Consider the following 23,384-nt stretch of genomic DNA (forward strand, 5'->3'; position numbering starts at 1 on the left):
GTCTGTCTCTGCTAACAACCTACTTGTAACATAAGTTTTTGTGGATGCCAAAACCAAGAGCCCTTGTGCTAGTCTCTGGGCCGTTAAACACCTTCTGTTAACACAAAAGCTGCAATATATTGCTTATCACTTTCAGTGTAAAATAAACTGAAAATTACATGAAAAATGAGTATTGGATTGTTTTCACTGAGTTGAAAGTCTGTTTTGCGAACCTGGTTTAAGGCAATTGGTGGAAGCTCTATTGCCAAGAGACTTAAAATTAGACCTTTTAAGAGGCTCTACTGGGAACAGTCTCTGGCACAAGGAAGGGACTGGATGATGCAAACAGTGCTGTCCTCCTTCTACAACTTCATTCTATGCATGTATAGTTTAGTCTCTTGTCACTTTTTTAGAAGGTTGAGTTCCATTACACCAAGCCCTTTTTATCTGTCAAAGCTGTAAAAATCCCCGATAGACTTCTCTGCTGAGGAAATGGTGATAATTGCGTTTATGTTTTTTCAGGAATATGTTGTGGTGAGGAAAATAATTAATGCTAGTTAGTAGCTCTTCATAGAGAAAGAAAACTCAGTTGATCTCTTTTTCACAACAAATTCTTCAGAAAAAAAATTCCATGAATATGAAAAAAAGAAACCAATTTAAAAAATGGTGTAACTAATGGATACAAATATGCTTGCCGTGTAACTCTTTAAGCATGGGCAACACTTCCAGTGCTGAACTGGGTACTATACTACTTTGTTAATTAGTCCACATCTAATGCACAATATATTTTCCCTTACAAATAACACTTTGGAGAACCCTGAAAACTGTGCTTTTTAAGTGTCTGTCTTTTGACTACAGTAAACGCTTTTTTGTGGATGCTGAATGCAGATGAAACTATCAGGACATAAAAAATAATGCCGAATTAGCGTAGAAGCTTGTTTCACTTTTTAAATTTGTTTTAATTCATGTAGAGTGACTGATTTAAATATCTTGAAATTGACTTGAGAGTAGGGGCACAATTTTTTTGTTAATCCATACTATGATACCTTTCAGTCTCTGTAAGTGACTCTTAAATTCTTCTTACTAAGTAATTCTCCTGGTCATTCTGGAATTCACTCTGTTGAACTTAAATCTGAAAAAAAAGTGGTGTGGTTTTTTTTAAAATCTGTTCTAATAATTATAGAGCTGGAGAATTTAGACTTTTATTTGCAAAAATTGATGAAAAATTCATGTTTACATGTGTATACATATCATGTGTACACATTGTCACAGTCAGGCAATAATAATGACATTAAGGGAAACAAAATATTACAGGAAGATTTGGAAATAGTCCATATGCCCTTCCTAAAATGAGTTAGTAAATTAAAAATAGCTTTCTTCATGCTGTGTAAAAACCAGTACCACCAATGAATATAAAAAATAAAGCCTTGGAGGGGATTGAAAATAGTGTCAGGGAAAGAGGAGAGAAGGAAGGGGAATTTGAGATGCAGCCTGTCACACAATACTAACCTTCCCACACCTCACATTACACTTATCTCTGAAACACCTTGGGGTCTCTGGTGCCCGTAGCCCTGTCCTGGAGTTGAGGGGGTGTGCATGGTCAGCATCAAGGCTGTGCTGGCCTTACCACCCGAAATAACGTCGACATTTGGAAACGTTGTGGTGGCTTGACTGTGCAGCCCCCCAGGCTGCTTGATTTTGTGGTTTTTAGTTAGCTTTGTAATTAGGACAAGCTTGATTTGGGAAGGCTTACAATGTTGAGCGTAATATTTGGGTGAGTGGGCTTATTGATTGGTCCTGTGTGTTGCTAAAAGTGTTTTTTCTGACTTGGCAAGTGTATCTTAGCTGCTGTAATATATTTTGATGTAATGGGAGTCAGAGAGGAGCAAATGGAGGAAAGCATTAATAAAGTGTGTTTTCTTCTTATGTTTTGTAGTAACAGCCCTGCTTATACACATTAAAAACTTAAATGTCCCCTGTGGCTCAAGGGTTTGTGGACTTTGGCTTAGAGATCCATCTTCTGCTGTGTCATCTCTGAAAGCTGAGAAGTGAGGAATTGACTTGTGTATGTGTGTGTATATTGAAACTTAAGGCTGTTTAACGGAATTGTAACATTTTAAATAAGGTCTGGCATTTTTTACCCATTCTATACTTCTGTGTGATTAGATTTTTTAAATATCCACTATTTTTAAGGAAGCTGTATCTCTGAAATTACATGTGCAACTAGTGCAGTATGTAAAAAAAAAAAAAAAAAAAAATATATATATATATATATATTCCCTGGCAGTGTTGCATGTGTAATTGAATGAAAGGAATCTGAACCTATTTGTTAGTGCTTGACCAAATGTGCATACACACATGCTTTTAAAAATGTGTTGAAACATAGCAAATTCTGTTAAATTGTAGGCAGGCATCTCATGCTATGCAGAAACCGCTGCGTTCCTACCTGGAGACTTCTTTTGCAAACCAGGTGCAAACAGAGCTTTCTTTTGGCTATAACTTACGTATCGTAATAAAAATCCTACTGTATCTGTTGCTGCGTATCTGCTCCCCTTGTGAACGCTCACGTCTTTTGCAAGGGGTCTCTGCTGTGCAGCATCCCCCTGGGTGAGGGTTCAGCGCTGACCCTCCCGTATCTTCTGTGCTGCTCTCCAGGCCCCGGTCTCTCTCGTTTCCTCTTTTGCAGAAACGAGAAGCATGATCTGTCATTTGGGACAAGGACCCAATATGGCTACACAAACGGGAACTCTCATCCCTTCAGAAAGGCTAGTCTTTTAGATATTCGGTTTGCCTATGGACTCTGTAGTTGAAACATAAATAAAATGCATGTGGCAAAAGAGCCCAGAGGTTTTGCTCTAGATCGCCTTTTCTCCATCTGTTACCTGTGCTACTGGGATCTGATTCCTGAAGAATATTGCAGGTTCTCCAGGGTTTCTGCTCTTTTTGCTCATAAGTATCCAAACGCTCCTCTAGTAATTCTGTATTTCACTGTGACTGATATGGGTGGGGGAGGAGGAGGTTTGTATTTCATTTTACATGTCTTTCTCAATATCTGGGACTTCACTGAGTAACTTGGAACTGTAATTAACAGCTGGTCTCTATTCTGCTGAAAGGCAAAGCTCATTCCTTGCATTCTTAAGGCCCTACAAAATCATCAGAAAAAAACTAGCTCTTGTTATACCCAGCTGATTTGAATATGCTTCTATATGGTGAATAATGTCAGTGTGTAATAACAATCTGCTGTCACCAGTCTGAAAGTATTTTGTCCTTCTGGAAAACAGATTCCATACATGACACTCAGGGTGCTACTTCTGTGAACTCTGAAAGTCCCAAATTGGATACATTCCCAAATTGGATACATTCCCAAAATGGATGGCTCTCCCTTAAAAAAAACCAAACCAAAACCCCAAAACAAAGACTTTGTAGAGCTATCTGCAGCCATTCTGTAGTCTTAAATTTTTCTTCATCTCTGCCCTGCATGGATACAGTACTAAAAAGCAGGAGGTTTTCACGTTTTGCTTTAATCTTTCAGCTTCTTAACCTTTATTGAAAGGTTACAAACTCTCTTTCTGGAGACTGGGTACTGGATTACAGTGAGTTTTGCCACTGCAGTGATACTGGAAAGGTGACATCTTTATTTGTGGATGTAGTTGAATCTCCTTACTTAAATTTTTCCCCTCCTGTATGATTGTGATGGGTTAACCCTGGCTGGACGCCAGGTGCCCACCAGAGCCGTTCTATCACTCCCCCTCCTTCTCAGCTGGACAGGGGAGAGAAAATATAACAAAAGGCTCGTAGGTTGAGATAAGGATAGGAGAGATCACTCACCAGTTACCGTCACGGGCAAAACAGACTCAGTTTGGGGAAAATTAACTTGATTTATTACAAATCAACCGGAGTAGGGTAATGAGAAATAAAACCAAATCTCAGAACACCTTCCCTCCACCCCTCCCTTCTTCCCGGGCACAACTTCACTCCCGGATTCTCTACCAACCCCCCAGCGGCACAGGGGGACGGGGATGGGGTTTACGGTCAGTTCATCACACGTTATTTTCTGTCGCTTCATCCTCCTCAGGGGGAGGACTCATCACACTCTTCCCCTGCTCCAGCGTGGGGTCCCACCCACGGGAGACAGTCCTCCACGAACTTCTCCAACGTGGGTCCTTCCCACGGGCTGCAGTTCTTCACGAACTGCTCCAGCGTGGGTCCTTTCCACGGTGTGCAGTCCTTCAGGCACAGACTGCTCCAGCGTGGGCCCCCCATGGGGTCACAAGTCCTGCCAGAAAACCTGCTCCGTGGGCTCCTCTCTCCACAGATCCGCAGGTCCTGCCAGGAGCCTGCTCCAGCGCGGGATTCCCACGGGGTCACAGCCTCCTTCGGGAACCCACCTGCTCCACTGTGGACCTCCATGGACTGCAGGGGGACAGCCTGCCTCACCATGGTCTTCACCATGGGCTGCAGGGGAATCTCTGCTCCGGCGCCTGGAGCATCTCCTCCCCTCCTTCTTCACTGACCTTGGTGTCCGCAGGGTTGTTTCTCTTACATGTTCTCACTCCTCTCTCCGGCTGCCAAATACCGCCGTCCCAACTTTTTTTCCTTCTTAAAAATGTTATCACAGAGGCGGTACCACTATCGCTGATTGGCTCGGCCTTGGCCGGCGGCAGGTCCGTCTTGGAGCCGACTGGTATGGGCTTTTCTCGAACACAGGGGAACCTTCCAGCAGCTTCTTACAGAAGCCACCCCTGTAACCCCCCCCCGCTACCAAAACCTTGCCACACAAAACCAATACAATGATGAAGAATGGAGAGCTATTTTTCTACTGCTTTGCTTGCATCTCTGGCCGTCCTGAAGCTAAAGACCAAGTGAGACTTCTTTTATGTTTTTGTTGCTTTATACCACATCACTCTGATGGCAATATTTATATGAGGCTTTGAATGTAAAGCGATGAGATGCTTCAGTTCTAGCAAAAGGTTTTTAATATACTTTCCCTGAGCTTGAAATAACTGTTCCCACTACCTGCTTACAATGTGGGCCTCGTATCCTGAACCTCTCTGTTGCAAAGTTGACTGGATTTGTTTCAACATACTCAGTGCAAATTCAAGCTGCTGTAGCCAACTGCTTTGAAACAGGTGGCGCAAGTAAGAATGTTATTTCATCAGGGATGGCTATCTTCTAGTTTTCCCGTTTCTCAGCAAGACTTTGTACCACAGAGCCCTTTAGCACTGACACTGCTTCTGTCAGGTAAACTGAGCTGCTTCTGACCACTGGGCTAGTGTCTGTTTGCTTTCGCATTTGAGTACACAAGTTTACTCCTCTGGGGGAACCTTCTTTCAAGCCCAGTTTATCTGTGTCTGAAAACTTCATTTCCTTAGCATTTTCTTAGCCTGTCAACCAAGATTTCAGTTTAGGGGGGGCTGCTGCTTCAAATTATTTGCAAGCTTCCAAAAAAATAAATTTGAAGATGCTTACTTCCTAGCCCCTTTACAATTCTTTATTAGTCTTTATGTAGGATGTAGCTCACTGTAGTTTTTAACTTTCCACTTTTTTTTTTTTTTTTTTTAATTCCAGTGTGAACCTTTTCTCTGGTGTTCTAGGTAATGCAGTGCTATTTTGCACCTGACCCTTTTTTGTAGCAAAGGTGTGCCCTAGTTTGCCTGATCATTTGGATTAGTGTTTTCCTTGCATAGCAAGATGCTGGATACATTTCCTCTAAGTCAGACAGACATCTCTCTGGCCTTTGGAGTTAATTAAGCTTTTGCTTCACCGAGTGAGGTTGTAACTAACCATCTTACAGATGAGAAATAAGGTGAGTGTTGTTTCTTTTCAGCTGTTGCTCGGGATGGCGCTGGTGTGCTTTCTGCCGCTGAATTGTCCTTTCTCTACTTTTCTGTCTTCAGTTCTCTGCTGCTTCAGTTGTGCCTGCTTGCTGAAGTGCGTGGTTTCCATCTCTACCGGTCTTCCTTGAGTATTACTCGCCCCGCATCCTCCCGGCCCCCATCATGCAGCATCTTTCACTTATGATCTTTCTGGCTACAAACTTAATTTCACTTGGCATCTGGAGGTACTGTTTCCAATGTAAGGTAGAACTGGGGGTCTCCTCTGGACCTCTTAGGCTTAATCTGCTCTTTAGCATTGTATGTAATGCTCTTGCATTTGTATGTAAATGCTAATGTCACATATGTGTAAGAGTAGATATTCTTTTCCTGTGAACTGTTGATGACTTAAATCATGTATGAATACACGGGTATACTTTTAATAAACATCCTGAACTTGACCGTTTCGTTTCTGATTTTAAAATGTCGAACTCTTGTTTGCAAGAACTTCCATGAACATTAGACAATGTCTGTATAAAAATGAAAACCCAGAGTGTAGGAAGACTGTTGAGATCTGGACATATAATGTGACGCATCATTTCTTTTCAAAGTGTGAGTGTATTTAAAAGTTTATCATAGTGGAGATCCCTTAGAAGGAAGGTGTAGGATAGATGTGGCTTTTGATTTTGCTGTCTCCATTCCACCTTCCTTGTGCTTGTGAAATTCAATAAGGTAGGATTTGTAAAAGCTGAAAGGGGCAGGTTCAAATCATGAAAAATCTAGAAGATGCATAGGAGAAGTCTGAAATGCATAGGGAACTGAAAAGATGGACATGAAAACAAGTAAATGTTAACATCTTAGTGTCTTCCAGCTCAAAATTGAGAAGTAAGGGAAGTTAGTTACCTCTTCAATGTTAGCAACCAAATGTCAGTGCAGTATCAACCAATGCATAGTGACAGGAATGGGAAAGAAAAAATTACTGTTACGAGGTATGACTGAGGAAGAGGAGATGGCAGCTCAAAAACCTACTCTCAGATGGAGCAATCAGAATGGATCCAGGCACACCAATTTGAAATTTAGTCAGTTCTGCTCTTGGCAGGTTCAAAAGCAAAAAACGTGGCAGCAGTGGGTGGTGTGGGTGCTGAAAGTGTTTAAGGATTTATAGTGATTGGGCAAACAGCTGTAGGAAGAATTGGCTGAAGGCCATCAGGGTAGACAGACCCAGCTCTGGAAGTTTCAGAGCAACAAACTCTTGGAGCTTGGGATAATAAATTGAGGAAACATTACTGTGTACTTTCCTTATTTTTTTTTATACCATTTTCCTCTTTCATCTGCTACAGAATACCAAATACTTGTATAGATGGACCTCTGGACAGACCTGGAATGACTGCTTCAATGTCTTTATACTTATTTTGAGTAGTGGCACCTTAACCAAGTTTGAGACACTATTTGGAGTACTGTTCTGAGGATACCAAAGGCAGTGTTTTCTTCAAGGGATTATCCATAAAAGTGTTTGTATTTCTGATGGTGTGCATCTGAAGAACGTGGTTAAATAGCCTATTTGTTTCCAGACCGTCTCATCCTGTATTGTGCAGGAAGGTGTAGAATGGGAACATGCCTCGGGAGGTCAGTTCTTTACCACCTGTGCAAAAAGTGGCATACTTTTCAGTTATATTATGTTCCCCTTCTCATGGGTAGTTTTTATACTGCCTTTGCATGAGAACTGTTTTTCTATCGGTATTGGTCTGGGACGTTCTGACTGTGTTCTTGGGTTGCTATCTGGATCTTTGAAAGAATCCATCCCAGCATCTTCTACAAAAGTTCACTTTGCCTTTTTGTTTTGTACAACATTTGTACCATCCTGCTCTTATCACCATTATGATTATTGGTTCGTTCAGCCTTCCCACAGCTGTGAAGATGTTTTGTCAAGGCTTTTTGTGGTCAACAACTTATTTTTCAAATGATGGTGTGGTTGCAGAAGATCATGTCTGCTTTTATTAGATTACCAGGATACTGTTGTGCATAGTTGGTCTCTTGCTAAGTTACCAGAAGTCTTGGCTCAGGTCATACAGACCCTGTAAATTAACTGGACCTGTGCAACTTTAGGTTAAAACTTATTTGTAGGGTCAATACTGATCTCACCTGAGATTTTTAGTAAATGAAGTGATTAAAACACTGGTGTGTCAGAGTTAAGAAATGTGAAGGAGGTCTGCTGAACTTCCTTTCCCATCCTTGAGACCTTACAGGTAGGTGATGACTGACTGCTGCACAGCTGTTGATAGCGTGGTGGTGGAATATTCAGTTCCCTGCTAAGAAGCATTTGAAGTACCAGTTCCAAAGATGAAACGTAAGGTTCACTTTTCAATGTATCATCAGGAATGCTGGACACGCTGGCAGATAATATCAGCTCTTTCGGATCCTTTAGCTGCTGACTGCAAAAACTGGCTTGATACCCTTCTTTCCCTCCCTGTGGCTTCCGAATACCTCATGGTCTTCAAGCTGAAGGAGTTTCATTAAGGAGTTTCAGGTTTTCTTTTCTTGGACGGTAAGACCCCGGTCACTGCTAGATACCCTGGATTAGGACATAGCCTGCTTGCTTCTTTCTCTGTTACACTACATCTCAGAGTCTTTTTGGCAGATAAAACAAGGATGTGCGCTACTCTCTTCTAGTCCATCTGTTCGAGAACATCTTAATCCTTCTTAAGATTAAGGAAATTCCCTTTTCGATTGTTCATACAAAGCGGAGCACATCTGTTCTCTGCACCTTGTGCTCTGACTACTAGGACAAGCTTACACAGAAGTGACTTAATGCTATTTGCATCGCCGTTTGACGTGGAACCACTTTATTAGGTGTATCTACTAGTCTTTTCTCTGATGTAGCAGATCATCCCACCTATCGCAGGTTCTGGGACAGAGCATGGGGTACACAGAAGTTACAGGATACCTGAACGCTGGTGTGGAAATGGGGAGGGAGGGTTTGGTCAGTGGGTGGCATCTGCCGGGGCAAGACACTCTTGCATGTTTGCAACGAGTGACCGCACAAAGCCTGTGTCCTCTGGCCATACCAGTAGGCAGTCTTCTACTTTTCGTATGTTTTTCTACACTGTACTACCCACCCTCTGTCCACAAAGGGTGCTGCATCTTTTTATAGGTATATTGCTTAGCTACCTTAAATGTAATGGCTCTTTGCTAACTTTCTAAAGGCTCGCAGAAGGGTCCTGTGTGAACAGTGGTGTGAGGACTTTTAATTTTTTTTCTATTTATAGTAATAAGTCTTCTAATTTTTTTTTTTCCTTTACCTTATCCTCTCAGTATCCCTGTAGTGATTTCAGAAGGCTTCAAAGGTAGATGGGTAACAATCCTAATGAAGAGTGTTTAGTATCAAAGGGCCAGTAGCAATTGAGCAAATTTGTGAGGATGGTGTTTGGGTCCTTTAAACAGCTCCCATTTCATGAGGCATCTGAGTGGCAGTGAAGACAGCTGCAGATCCCACAAAACAGTTAAAAATGGCATGTCTGTAGAAGTGTGCGACTTGGGCTTTGCCCGCCCAGTGCACTCGCACATATTAGGTGTGCCTCTAATGCTGCTTTTAATTCAGCGTCCTGTAAGAACTCAAATGCGTGTGCTAAATATTAGAACAGCTGTGTTCAAAAATAGACCATTTCTATCCCCCCCCCCCCCAATGTTGAACTTGATTTTCTTCTGACGTGATCACAAGACTGCTACTGCAGTAGGGGCTTAATGCTATTTACGTTGTCATTTGACATAGCAACATCTCTCAGGGGATTTTTAAACAATGCAGCTGTTCAGGAGAGATGAAGAGGTTGAGGGTGGGGAGAGGGGAAAAGGAGGAGAAATAATTTCATCTGCCATTAGGGATATTGGGAGGGGGCGGGGGGGAGGCAGCCAGCAAACCAGCGAGTTCAGTAGATTCATGATTCTGCATGAATGGACAGCAGGATCATGGGAGTTGCGGCTTTCCCTTGAATGAGAAGGAGCATCATGGGAATCTGGCTGGTTCTAATCTTTTTGTGAATGATTCTTTTCCTTTAACATGGTACTGCTTTTATGAATGGCTCTGGGGGCAAAGTGCTGCAAAATCCTTCTCAAGCTGTATACAGGTTCCTTAAGGAATGCTGGGGTGGGAGTCAGGTGCAGCAAAGCAGAGATGCTGCAATGTTAAGCCACTGTTCTGCTCTTTTGAAGTCTGAGAGGACATTGTACTGATTTTAATTCAGTGTAATTAATGTAGCTTGATGGAAGCAGAATTGCTTTTTATGCGAAGTATTTTCAATACTTGCTTGCTTCTATTTCAGAATGTAGCCGGCTACGTGTATTTTTCCTGTTCTGTTAAGGTTGGAGATGACAGCATATCAGACTGGTTTTGGAATGATTAAACTTGAAGTTCTGGTCTTCTTGTTCACCCATGTGTTCCCTTTTTAATTTATATTCAAAATACTAAATACTCAAACAGTTCTATGGCACCAGAAGTGAGAATGGAAACAGAAGGCAATAATGCATTGTTTTGCTTGGTCTGAAGCATTCAGCATTCATCTGGCTTAAGTTGGAAAAAAGTGTTCTTGTCAAGTTGTACTTGAACACTGTTTTTTACCTGCATTTTCTGATTTCTGCATTTTTTTTTTTATTCTGTGCAAACCTGTATAATTTGTTTTCTTGCCATCTTCGTTGTCCCTTACAAAAATGTGCTGAATCATTTGAGAATGTATGTTCTCACCAGAAGTAGCTTAATGTCGCAAACTTCTTGTGCAGGTTATATTGAGATTCAAGGATTCCTATTGCAGAGGTGAAAATGTTAATGTGTAATATTAGCTACTTAATATTTTGTAACATCGTAATAACTGATATATTCTTAATATCTGAATGATAATTCAACTATTTCAAAGTTAAACTTCTAAAACCTTTTTTTTTTTTTTTCCTAGAGGAGAAGTACAAAGTGGAAACAAAAGTCATTGTGGCAGACTTTGGAGAGAGAGAAGATATTTACAGTAGAATCAAAGCGGGATTGGAAGGCCTGGAGATTGGTGTTTTAGGTTTGTATCTGATCTTTCTAAATCTTTCATAGTAGTGTTTCGTCTTGACATGCCTACTAACTTTTTCCCATATTGAAGTTTATTGAAACCAATTCACAGAAGCTAATGTTTGCCTGACTAAAACCATGTTGCTGCATGCTTGATGCGTTTTTTTTTAGCTTCCCGTTGATATGCTACATGAGATGGTGCTTGCACGAGTGCCTACGTTCTAGGAATTGTGATGCTTATTGAATGTTTTCAATGTGCTATTCTGTGATTGCTAAAGGCTCTTTAGCTTATGGCTGCGTGCACAGTGACTTGACCTAATGCCACCTTAGAACCTGAGCAAGCTCCAGATACTTAGATTCAGCTAAGCAGTAGAGCCCTGTGGGAGAACCATTAACTTTTAATTATAGAGCTGTTGAAATTTAATCATTACACTATAGCATCAAGTAACTGGTTCCTGCTTCAAAAGTTTTAAGCGTGTTCTGGTCATGTTGGTAAGCTGCAGTTCTTTTGCTGGTAGCAACGCGATATGCCCAAGTATGGTTTGTGATAGTGCAGGAGTGTAGGTGGTGTGGTAGTCCTTGAAAAGACAAGGTGATCCATCCAGATACTTTGTCGAATGTAGAACTGAGGTGATTTCAAGAAGGTGTTTATCACAAGCTAAGAAGAGTTTAAACATAACAGCAGCTTACCTGAATCTTTTCAGAACAGTGGGGTAAAGGCAGTTGCTTATCAGTTTTCTGGTTCTTTTCTTGGAAGCACGTATGCCTGTGCGTATCCTATATTTCTACAGTTACTCAACATGGGGATGAGAACCTGTGATGGTTAAACATGAGGCATGGACCTTTATAAAGTCGCATGGCTCAGACGTCTACTGGTATATTTCATCTGATGAAGTACTTCTTACTACAAAACTCATTTTACTAACCTGCCGTGCAGTAATTGGAGCTAGAACTGTTTTTTTAAAAAGCATATTTCAAAATGAATTCATTATACACGTGGTGATATACTATATGAACTTTGTTATTAATAGATGAATCTTGTTGTATGATGCCTGCAAATAATGCCCAAGAAAATAGTGTATATAAAAATTCATTTAAAAAATAACGTTAAAGGATAAAGCCCAAAAAGTTCCCTAGTACTTCGGACTTGAGATTTGAGTATGTACAACTCGTGACATCCAGTATTTAACTGCTATAAAAATTCAAATCCATTGGAGTAACTACAACTGCCAACAATGTGTTTTGTGTAAAGAGTAGTTTTGACAAAGCTCCGGATGCCTCGTTTCTGGTTTCTGAAGGAAATAAGTTCCAAAGAAACTTTGAAGATTAAAATTAATGTCTGTTCTAATCTGTCCTGTCAAAATCAACTCAGGGAATGTAAGGCTTGCAAGCTGCCTGTCATGTAGCAATTGCTGCAGAATAGCGTATCACTTAAAAGTCTCGAAACACCAGCAAACCTTCTACTGTGAGGTACATATCCACAATGGAAGAGTTTATTATTTCTTCGGCTGTGATAAGGTCATGGTGATGCACAAAATCATGGAAGTCTGACTCTTTGTAGTCTTGCTCAAAGTGGGCACTAAAACAGTGATGAACGTGTCTCAAATTTTGTGTAAGCTTATTACAGGAAAACAAGCATGTTCCTCAAACAGATCCTGGTTCTTGCTTTTATTTGCGTGAGCACCTTGACTAAAAACATGGTAAAAATAGCAACTGAATGCTTTAGAGTTGTGTATTCTCTAGCTGAGTTCCTCCGCTTTTTTTTCTTGCAGCCATTGCCAGTGCAGGTTTACAGAAATCTCTCTTCTAACTAATCACTAGCAGTTTTAGTCGATCTCATGCTTGAGATCATCAGATTATGTGATACGTAGGGTTTTTTTTTTTCCCCCAGATATAGCTGTATTAATAGAAACCACTTGCCAATGTAATTTTTCAACACAGATGATGGCTACTCCAGAAAGACTGTATCTTAATTTTTTTTATGGCAATTAATTTCATGCTTTAGTGCCTTGTATTTTAAATTCTGTAGCTTTTGTTGCAATCTGAAACACAGCTTTTGCTGATCTGTGTTTTTCATGTTTGTGAGGGAAAACATGGGTTTGAATGAGAACAGCCGTAAGAGATGAGTTCTCAGGTTCCAGTATATTTTCTTCTTTAGGTCTCACCTGGAACAGTAGGTATGAGAAGCACTGGTAGCACAGCATAGTTGCCAGTGATCGATGCTGACTATTTTTTAGCCTTATACTTAAGAGACACAGGAGTCTCCACGTATACTGCTCAAGATCGAGCTTCTGATTATACAGTTGCACAGAGTCTAACTAAAGTACTTACAGATTGAAATCCTTGTAAACTTCTTATTTGGAAGCTTCTCACCCACGTACGAAGGCTAAAAGAGTTTACATAATGTTTTGCTGTGTGTTCAAAACAGCGTCTGTCAGTGACTTCGAACATGTGCTAGCTACAGCAATATGTTAAGCAGAGGTGGGAAATCTTCCTTTTGGTGTTCTTAAATTGCAGTGATTCTGGAAAGGCGTTTGAGCTGGACAGTATCTTACCCTCTTGTTATCCAGATTTCTCTAGGTAAAAATATGCCTGTACAAACTGAAAACGAATTTTTTTAATACTCTGTTCCAAACTGCGGCAAAATATGATGTGGTACAAAATGATTGCTGAAAGTGGAAGGGTATGTATCTGGGACCCAGCCTGCAGTAAAGGGTATGAATTTTGTGTGGCTGTCTCTGTATCATGAATCATATAAATACTCTAAATTTGGAGAGAATAACCAAGGCTAGTCCCCAAACCCTGCCACAGTTCATAGCCAAAATCCTTTCCAGAGAGATGGACTGAAAAATAGTTTATTTTAGGATGAAGAAAAGGAAAAAATCTGGCTCACTCTGGCAATAGCAAGATTGGACCTTCTTCCTTTTCAAAACTTTTGTCTCTTTCTAAATATAGCAAATGTCTGCTGGGAATTTGCCAACTCCCTTTTCCCCTCAATTCCTGTATTTTTAAAGGTTACCTAAAAGTTAAAAATTTGAAACGCACTAATGAACTAAGGGTTCCCATAAATACACAAAAGTCTGGACTAAAATAGCTGTCATCTGAGGGAAGTCTCTGAATAAAGTTCATGCACTTGGCCAGAACCTCTCCTGTGTGTTATCCCTATTGATAACCTCAGTATCTTTCAGGTTGGGTGTTAAAATAATAGCTTTTGGCACAGGTGTAGGGGCTTTTTTTTTTTTTTTTTTTTTTTTTTTTAAAAAAAAAGGTGTCAGTACCTTTTGATGGTGTTTCTTACCCTGTGTAGACTCCTGCCCTGGAGGTGCCCGGTGCTGTTGAGTATCCGTATCGCTTTGGGATTCTCTGGGGTGTAAGACACTATATAAATGTAAAATGTTGCCACAGCAACCAAATGTCACACGATTCACTTGCGTAAGATGAAGAACGGCTACTTAGGGAACGGAGATCCCATTTGCTTGCTTTTTTTGTTTCCATATCAATATGCTTTATTAAGTTTGAGGCTGCAGAGCAGCGTTGTTTTCCGACGGTATGAGAAGTTTTCCCCTACTTGTGTTGGGATTACAGAACGGGTATCAGTTTCGTGTCTGAGAATAAAACCTTGCCAGTCTGAAGCGTTGGGGGGTGGGGAAAGAGGTTTAAGTAATTAATACGTCCTCTGGGTTAATTTTAAATGCTGCCACGGGGAAGGGGGGGGAAGACTTCGCAGGTGTGACGGGGAGAACGCTCTGCTGCGGCGCTCCTCCATCTCGGGACTCCCTGACCGCGCAGCGAGAGCGGACCACAAACCCTTTCCGAGGGCAGATCACCTCCCTCCGAAACACGGGCTGCTCGGTGCCGGGGCGGGGGGGGATCGCCTGCCCGGGGACGCCTTGCCTTTCCGACCCCCCTCCACCTCCGCTACCAGCCGCCGGAGCGCTGCGGGCTCCTGCTGCCACCTACCGCCGGGACAGGCCTCGCCAGGGCGGGCTGGGCCCCGCTGGGACGGTCCTTTCCCTTCGCCGGGCCGGGCTGGGCCGGTCCCTTCTCCTCGTTAGGCCGGGCCGAGCCGAGGCCTGGCGTGGCCGCAGCACCGGGCTTGCCTGTCGCATTCCTCGGCGGGAAGCCCGCGCTGAGGGGGGGTGGGTTCGTGGTGCGTGTCCCGAAAGCGATGGCTGATCGCAGCCCCCCGGGGAGGGAGTGACTGGCTGGAGAAGTACTGGGGAGACTTGCCAGGAGGTGTTTTTGTTTGTTTTGGTTTGGTTTGGGGTTTTTTTTGTATCTTATTTCGCTTGTGTTTCAGAACTCCGTGCCGCGGCGATGTCGCTCGTACGCTTGCACGGCGCGTGCTGGCGTTTCTGAAAGAGGAAAGGTTCTTTCCCCGCACGGTGAAAAGCGGTGGAAGATGGGCACGAAGTGCTAAATGGGCCAGCTTTCAAACAGTTGGAGAATTAAACGTTTACACACTGAAAATGGCTGGCGGATTCGCTCTGACATTCCACTTTGCGTGCACAAGTAGACTTAAGAGTTCAGGAAACTTGGCTAGAGGGCTTAGAATGTTTTAAATGCAACGTTTTAAGAGTATTGCCTGAAAAATGCCGTTAATCAGAGCGTGAGAAATCAGGTGGCACCCAAGCGATCTAATTAAAACTTCATGCTTTCGTTTCAGTCAACAATGTGGGACTTTCCTATGTTTATCCTGAATATTTTCTTGATATTCCAGACCTGGAGAAGGTAAGTGCTTTTGTGGCACCTTCTAGTGTTCTAGTCCTTAGCACGAAATGCTTAACGGATATGGCAAATATGTTTAGGTTTGGTTAAGGTACCCACGTAACAAGGTTTTCTGATTAGAATTAAGGGTTCAAAAAGCTGAGAGATTTACATAAGCAACACAGCACAATTCAGGTGATGGCAGTCTCAGTTTTTTGTGTTGTGTTTTTTACATACTCTTCCCTGCTGCTTCATTTTATATTTCTATTTCAGACAGATGCTCTGGGCTCAATATCTGAATTCCACTCCTGTCCATGGTCTCATCTGGCTGTTGTTCATGAGCTGTTTTAGCTTGAGGGGGGTTCTTAAGTGACTGAAGGGAAGGGAAGCAAGCAACTTCATGAATGGAAGCTGCATATTCTATAACACTGTTACAAAACTCAACTACGACCATTTCAGACAGTTCGTAATGTAGGGACAATCTTGGTTGCATTGGGTACATTGAAAATTCTGATTATGAACAATTTTGCTGGTGTATGATTTTGTTTCCAAAACCCCATGTAGCTCACTGTATCCACTGTGGTTTTGTGTTTTCTGCTTAAGTATTGATAAATGTGTCTGGTTCTTGGTTCACTTTCAAATAAGCTTCATAATATTTAGCAATAAAATCCCATTTTTTTTTTACCTGACAAATAAACTTTAAGTCACTAGGACACTGTTATGAAATGGTGAAGAGCAAAATACAGACATTAATTTTATGAACATGTCTAGAATATCAGAATTTATTAAAGTTCATAAATATTGCAAATAGTCTTAGGAAATAGTGTCAATGTGATACATCTATGGTGTTCTTTATTAGTATGAGTCCCTAATCAGAGATAAAACTTGACCAAGAGCAATTCACAGGCTTTGCTTTGAAAGTCTGTTGCTGTTCCTGATACTTAAGCAGGAAGGCAAGGAGTAAGGTCGATGTATAACTGTAAGGTTTAATTTATCCTGGCACTTAAACCCAGAAGGTGTGTAAATATTGATCAAATAACTTAAAATGGAACAACCCGCAAAACTTTGTTTTCTTGCAGACAATTGACAAAATGGTCAACATTAATGTCATGGCTGTTTGTAAGGTAAGTGCCCCGTAACCAACACTTGTTCTTGATGTCTTAATTCAAAACTGGTAAACAATTAAAATTGAGTTGCCTGAAGCAATTACTTTCAGCTGTTGGACCACAGGTTCATTTTTCATCTTGGAGTAACCCAGAGGTTATGATTGTTGTATGAAATATAATTTTGTTGCAAAGATACCGATTAGCTATTTGGAAGAGCAACATATGCACACAAAGCAACACTTAATGCTTCTTCGTGCTTGTTGTTCTAGTCCTTCTTGTAAATCGTTCATTCTTCTCCCTGTGTATCTGTGTTTCTTGGGGTGGGCAACCATTATCTCTGCACACCTAAGGTTTTGGTACACTGTAGTGAGAAGGTACTTTAATATTTTCTGCAAAATAGGTGAGCAAGAAAGAAAACCAAGTTCACGGAAGGGTGCATTAACTTTTGAAGTAAGGTTACCTTCCCTTTTTGATACTTAAACTGAAGTTTTTGTTGAGAAGAAATCAACCTGATTTAAGGCTAAAACATATGGCTCTTCCCTTGTTTGTTAACATGAGGCCCATTCAAAAATCAGATTTTCATCCTAGTGTTTCAAAACTTAAAAGGGGCAGAGGGAATAGCAGCTGCTTATGTGACATAGGGAGTCAGTTAGTCTATTTCCAGTGAGTGCTGAAGAAACCCCTTGTGATTATTCACTGCTAAACCTTAACTTTCTCTTCTTATGCATAACAAAACTTGAATCTCCATTAGCTGAGGCTTAACCTTTTGCCTCAAAACTAAAATACTAGATGTTTCAAAGCTGGCTTGAAAGATTTTTACTTCCTTGCAGCTGGTCTGATTAGGTCAAGTACTAAATTCATCTAGTACGGTGCTCTCGGGGAATCTAAACTGTAAGTGTTTTGTTTCCATGTGAGGAGGCAGAGGACCTCTTAAAACAGTGCTTCTGTAAGATTTTCACACCTTATTAAAACATAGGTAAAATATGAAGATGCAGCTGTTGCGTGACTGAATGGGATTGTTAATGTGAGCTTGCTGCTGCTAACTCTCACTTTTGTGTGTGTTTTATTTGACATCTTAGAACTACTTGTTGCAAAGTTAGAAGTACTACAACAGTGAGTCTTTAGAAACTTTTCACCTAGAAAATGACTGCTAGCCTGACGAGTACAGATTTTTAGTTGACCGAGTAGGATTGTGGCCCATGGTGTCTTGTTGCACTCCTGCAAGATTTCATCACAGAAATCAGTTATTAATGGCACCTTTGAAAGTTTTCTCTTATGGAAGTCATTTAGCAGACTTTTTTTAATGTTAACAGAGCTACACCAGGTATAAATCTGAAGAAATTTTGTCATGCATAGACCTCTTAGTTGGAGTTGAGTGTAATCAGCAGAATGCCTCTGCTAAGGTGTGACATCTGTGCTATGCCAGCAGAGGGAGTACAGTATTCAGTGATTAAAGAATTTGGGGTGTCAGTCTTCCTGGAAGCATTTTGTTAAAATAGAAAAGTTACAGATGAACTACTTTAAAATCTATTTCAGAAGATGGTGGGTAGAACAATTGTTGAGGTCTACTTTAACTCAGTATACACCTAAAATTCCAGAGATGCAGTCAGATTATATTGGCTTCCAGAATAAACTAGCGCTATTTTGTGGCTTGAGTCATCATGTTTATAATCAGTGGTGGTCAACAATTTAACGAAGTTGTCATACAGTTTCTTTTAAAAATTTGCATCCTGTCAGCCTCTTCACATTCTATCGTGGTTGTCTTCACACGTATAAAAACTTACTGAAGATCTACTTGCTGTGTGTTAATAGAGTTTTTCCTTCTGTTTGAAAACTTTTTTTTTCTTGACCGTGAACAGCTCCTGCTACTGGGCATAATCAGAATTTGAGCATAAGCTTCCAGGCTTGAAAATGTTTCCTCCTGCATGAGCCTGTTGTGTAATTAAACAGTAGGCATGCCAGATGCTTACTGTTTTGGGGGAGAGGAGCACATTAGAGATATGTACCATCTGTAAGTCATTTTTTTCAGGAGAACCCATAGAATCAGAGACTCATGGTAGGAAAAAATAATTTTAGGAAAAGTCTGTATGTCCTTTCACTTAGATTTTTGGGATGTAATCCTGTGAATATTTAGTTCAGTATTTTAGGTTGATATCATCTCTTATCCAGGGGTATAAGTGTGTTTAAAAAAAACAATAATATTCTCTCTTCTGGCCTGATTAAAAACATGAAATTTGAGATGGAAGAGAGCACCGAGTTATTAAGCAAGGAGATGAAGGTCTGCTGAAAAGGTGAGGGTACAGGAGAGGCAGAGCAGGTTTTGCTAGTACCCATTCAGGCTCTGCTCACAGTGTCTCCAGATCCTCCTCAGAGTTGTCACATAAACTGCCTACTGTCGTACTCTGGAGCATTGCCGTCCACTTCCTTGCCTTTTGGACCAGACTTCCTCAGTGCTTAAAAGGTAATGATACCCCCTGTCTTCTCAGTAACCTCCACCATGTGCCATCAGCAACACCTCTGTTGGACAGCCTAACTCTTCTGGCGCACGTCAAATATCTCCACTTCAGTTCTGGCTGAAACGCTCCTGAGGCTTGAAGTGGGATGGTCAAGGTATTTGGCAAAGTTTGATTCTGCAGAAAGTTAAGGTCTGTTTTTTTGCCACAAGTGTAGGCATTTTTGAAGGGTAACATTCATCCCTTACATTTTGACCCATCTTTTTCTTTGTTGGGTAGCTCACTGGATTTCCATGGGGATATGCAGCATGTAAGAAGGGGTGCACTGAGAGATAAGACCCCATGTTCACCTCACAGGATAAATAATCAGCCTAGTTGGTCCTGCTGTTTAATACTTTTTCCAGCTGTAAAGGATCTAATGCTATGAAATTCTCCATAATGTTTGAGAACTTGTTTCCCGTCAGAGCTTTTAAGCATGTGTCTTTCCAAATCCCATTCCATGCTGCCTGCCCCCATCCTGTCCTAAGAGCACTGTTGGGTTAGGTCACCCATGAACCCCACCCACAGTGGTGCAATTTTGGGGCTCAATCAGTCTGGCATGAAGTGTTGTGATTACTGTGATCTGCCTTCAAAGCACCCTGTATACCACTGAAGACAAGCTACGTAAAACTATGTAAAACACGTTGGAAATCTCACATCTTGTAAAATACTGGTTAAAAAATGTGACTGAACGCTGCCCTGCCTGCCCCCCCTCAACTACAGTAGATTCTTTTTAAGCTCTCCGGGAAATGTTGCATTTTTATGGTGATGTGCAGTGCAGAAATTACTCTGTTCTTCATATGATATACAAAACAAGAAGTGCTTTGGGTCTTGGTGATGCCATAATGCATTGGGTTTGCATGACAAGGTTTTGGTAGCAGGGGGGCTACAAGGCTGCTAGAAGCTTCCCCCATGTCTGACAGAGCCAATGCCAGCCGGCTCCAAGACGGACCCACCACTGGCCAAGGCCGAACCCATCAGTGATGGTGGCAGCGCCTCTGGGAGAACGTATTTAAGAAGGGAAGAAAGTTGCAGCAGGCACAGAAACGGCAGCTGGAGAGAGGAGTGAGAATATGTGAGAGAAAGAACCCTGCAGACCCCCAGGTCAGTGCAGAAGGAGGGGGAGGAGGTGCTCCAGGTGCCGGAGCAGAGATTCCCCTGCAGCCCGTGGGGAAGACCACGGTGAGGCAGGCTGTCCCCCTGCAGCCCAGGGAGGTCCACAGTGGAGCAGATATCCACCTGCAGCCCGGGGAGGACCCCACGCCGGAGCAGGAGGATGCCCGAAGGAGGCTGTGACCCCGTGGGAAGCCCACGCTGGAGCAGGCTCCTGGCAGGACCCGCGGATCTGTGGAGAGAGGAGCCCACGCTGGAGCAGGTTTTCTGGCAGGACGTGTGACCCCGTGGGGGACCCACGCTGGAGCAGTGTGCTCCTGAAGGACTGCAGCCCGTGGAAGGGACCCATGCTGGAGCAGGGGAAGAGTGTGATGAGTCCTCCCCCTGAAGAGGAGGAAGCAGCAGAGACAATGTGTGATGAACTGATCGTAACCCCTATTCCCTGTCCCCCTGCGCTGCTGGGGGGAGGAGGTAGAAAAAATTGGGAGTAAAGTGAAGCCTGGGAAGAAGGGCAGGGTGGGGGGAAGGTGTTTTAAGATTTAGTTTTTATTTCTCATTACCCGACTCTGATTTGATTGGCAATAAATTAAGTTAATTTTCCCCAAGTTGAGTCTGTTTTGCCCGTGATGGTAATTGGTTGAGTGATCTTTCCCTGTCCTTATCTAGATCCACAAGCCTTTTGTTATGTTTTTGCTCGGGGGGGGAGTGATAGAGTGGCTGCATGGTGCTTAGTTGCTGGCTGGAGTTAAACCACAACACATAAATAGAATGAAGTATTTTTGTTTGTGGTATTTTCTCAGGAAAGCTTGAGACTTAATACAGCCTTATACAAGGATTGAGTTGACAGGTAAATGAGGAAGAAGGTGGGGTAGTCTGCAAAGTTTCATGGTTCCTGTCATAACCTCCTCTCAGGCTTCTGGAGGGATTTAAAAAGTGGAACTTTTCTTTAGTGTTTGTTGGTGGCAGTTCAGGCAACATGGGTTTGTATTATAATTTTTTGATAGCGCATTTTGAGACACAAACCAAACATATTTCTGGCACTGAATAAAATATCAGGTCAAAAGCCTTGGGGTTTTTCACTAACCATCAAGTGTTGAAGAGCCAAAATTATGGTTGCTCTGTACAGTTTTCATCTATAGTTCATCTGTATCAACTGCATTTTCTTGTGTCAATTCGCCATTGTATGCTACAGCCTTTGATTTCACCTGGAAAAACAATTAAACTTGATTTGGCTCTTGGATTAATGTCCTGAAAGCCAAGGATGCTAGACTTGCTGTCCAGTGGAAAAAATGGGTAGGTAATGAGCATAGAGACCAGTTTCACATACTTCAGGGAGCCCTTCTTTCTCCTTTGAAAGCCGCAAGAGGTACTTTGTATGTAAGGAACAGCAAGTATGTTATTTCTGTTTGCAGCATCGCAATATGCTAATTGCATTGGGAGTGAGGCATAAACTTGTGTTCTCTTGAAAAATGAGTAGGACTAAATAGTTGAGGGAGTGCTGGCTTAGCGGTTGATTAAGCAAGGAGCTGAATTGGTTTGCAAGCTATTATGTTGTGGGGGAATGTAAATTTTAGGCTTGCAGGCCAGGCTTCGGTTGGAAATTGGCATTAACAGAGGAAGGGGGAGAGTAAATTACATATATGTACATGCCTTGGTGTCTGTGCTAATCTTCGCCTTGATCACTGTACTAATGTTTTACACTGAGTGTCAAGTACAAAGGGATAACAGGCCTACAAGATCGAGGATTTTTATCATCACCGTATTTGAGAAGCTTATAATTTGCTTAAGACTTCAAAATGCATAAATACTTTGTGTTGAACTGAGAGATCTAGTGTCAGCTGCCCTCTTAATGGAAGAGGAGTGAGAGGTAAATTATACCAGGTTTTGAATCCCAGACAGGACAAGGGAACAACTCTACCTACAAAGTCTGAAACTGTGAGTTTAGGGAAAAAAAACCTAACCCGACAACAAAACCCCACAATCAATATAAAATTGAAAGGGGGAGAAGAAGCTAGTGTATTTGAGAAGGAGGGGAAATATTCTTTTGCAGACCTGTGTGCAGAAAGAAGAAAAGCCTGGGGAGCAATAATCCTGAAAGACGGTAGGAAATGACCTCTCTCTCTCTCCCATGAGTGTTCAGATGGGCTAGTGTAGCCTAATACCACATCTGTAAAGGAACCTTACCAGAAATCAGATGATAGTTGCTTATGCCCTGCTAGAACCCTATGTCAATTTTTGTATTTGCTGTGTATAGGAGAGGATCACCGTAAGTGGAACGTAATTCTGAGGGAAGTGGCAACACTCAGTTGTGACAAGAGATCACTCTGTGTGTGTGTGTGTGTGTATTCCAGTCTAGTCAAGAGGTTTCTTTACATTTATATTCAAAGTCGTAATCAAAAGGAGGATGATGATTTAGCCAAGTATATAATATAAGTTTATAACAGAGAGGGACAGTTGCCAATGCTTGGAAGAGGAGCGAGTGTTCTGTGAAGGTGGTCATGAATATCATTCAGATGGTCCAGAGGGAGAAATCAAATGCTGCAGTTTCCCACCTTGCTGACTTTGAACCTGAGAGCATGATACGCAGGAAGCTGGAACAAGGGAAATGTAACTGTGATAAATACTTTTCAGCAATAGTCAGGGAAGCACTGGGGATTTTTCTTCAAAGTACAAGTAACTTGGGGAAATTTAGGAAATCCTGGAGTTCTCTGGCTTTTTGTAGATTTGGGGTTGAGACAAATAGGTATTCCACATCTTGAAAAGAGAAAGTTCAGCCTTGGGGTAGGGATAGTTATTTTGAGAGCTTTCCTTTGTAAATTGGACCCTGAAAGTTTGTGGCTCTAAATAGGGAAAACTTTCTCTCCTAATACTGTTGCTCAAAGGAAAGTCCCTGACAATGAACAGGGCTTGTAGTATGTTATGTTCGTAGTTCCCTTTGTATGTCCAGTGCCCCTTTCTGGTTACTTACCTTGCCACAGGGGTTACTGTGATTTTCTGTTGAATTGACATCAGGTTTACTTGCCATTTTTCACAAATATAAATAATTCTTGTTCAGGTTGGGGTATGAGCTGCATTAAGAAGTTACTATTTCAAAAGAGATGTTAAAAAAACTTAACAGTGGATGCTGAGAATAGGT

The 23,384-nt window shown here is 41.8% G+C and overlaps 1 protein-coding gene across 1 annotated transcript in view; it reads left to right on the top strand.

The window, feature by feature from the left end:
• The window catches only part of HSD17B12 (hydroxysteroid 17-beta dehydrogenase 12), a 92,360-nt gene that overhangs the window by 44,226 nt on the left and 24,750 nt on the right, over positions 1-23,384 (top strand). The window contains exons 4-6 of the mRNA XM_052781919.1: positions 10,733-10,843; positions 15,497-15,561; positions 16,617-16,661. Of these exons, the coding sequence (XP_052637879.1) occupies positions 10,733-10,843; positions 15,497-15,561; positions 16,617-16,661 (221 nt within the window). The remainder of the gene's footprint in view (positions 1-10,732; positions 10,844-15,496; positions 15,562-16,616; positions 16,662-23,384) is intronic.

Source organism: Harpia harpyja, chromosome 3 (genome assembly GCF_026419915.1).
Source record: "Harpia harpyja isolate bHarHar1 chromosome 3, bHarHar1 primary haplotype, whole genome shotgun sequence".
Taxonomy (NCBI): Eukaryota; Metazoa; Chordata; class Aves; order Accipitriformes; family Accipitridae; genus Harpia; species Harpia harpyja.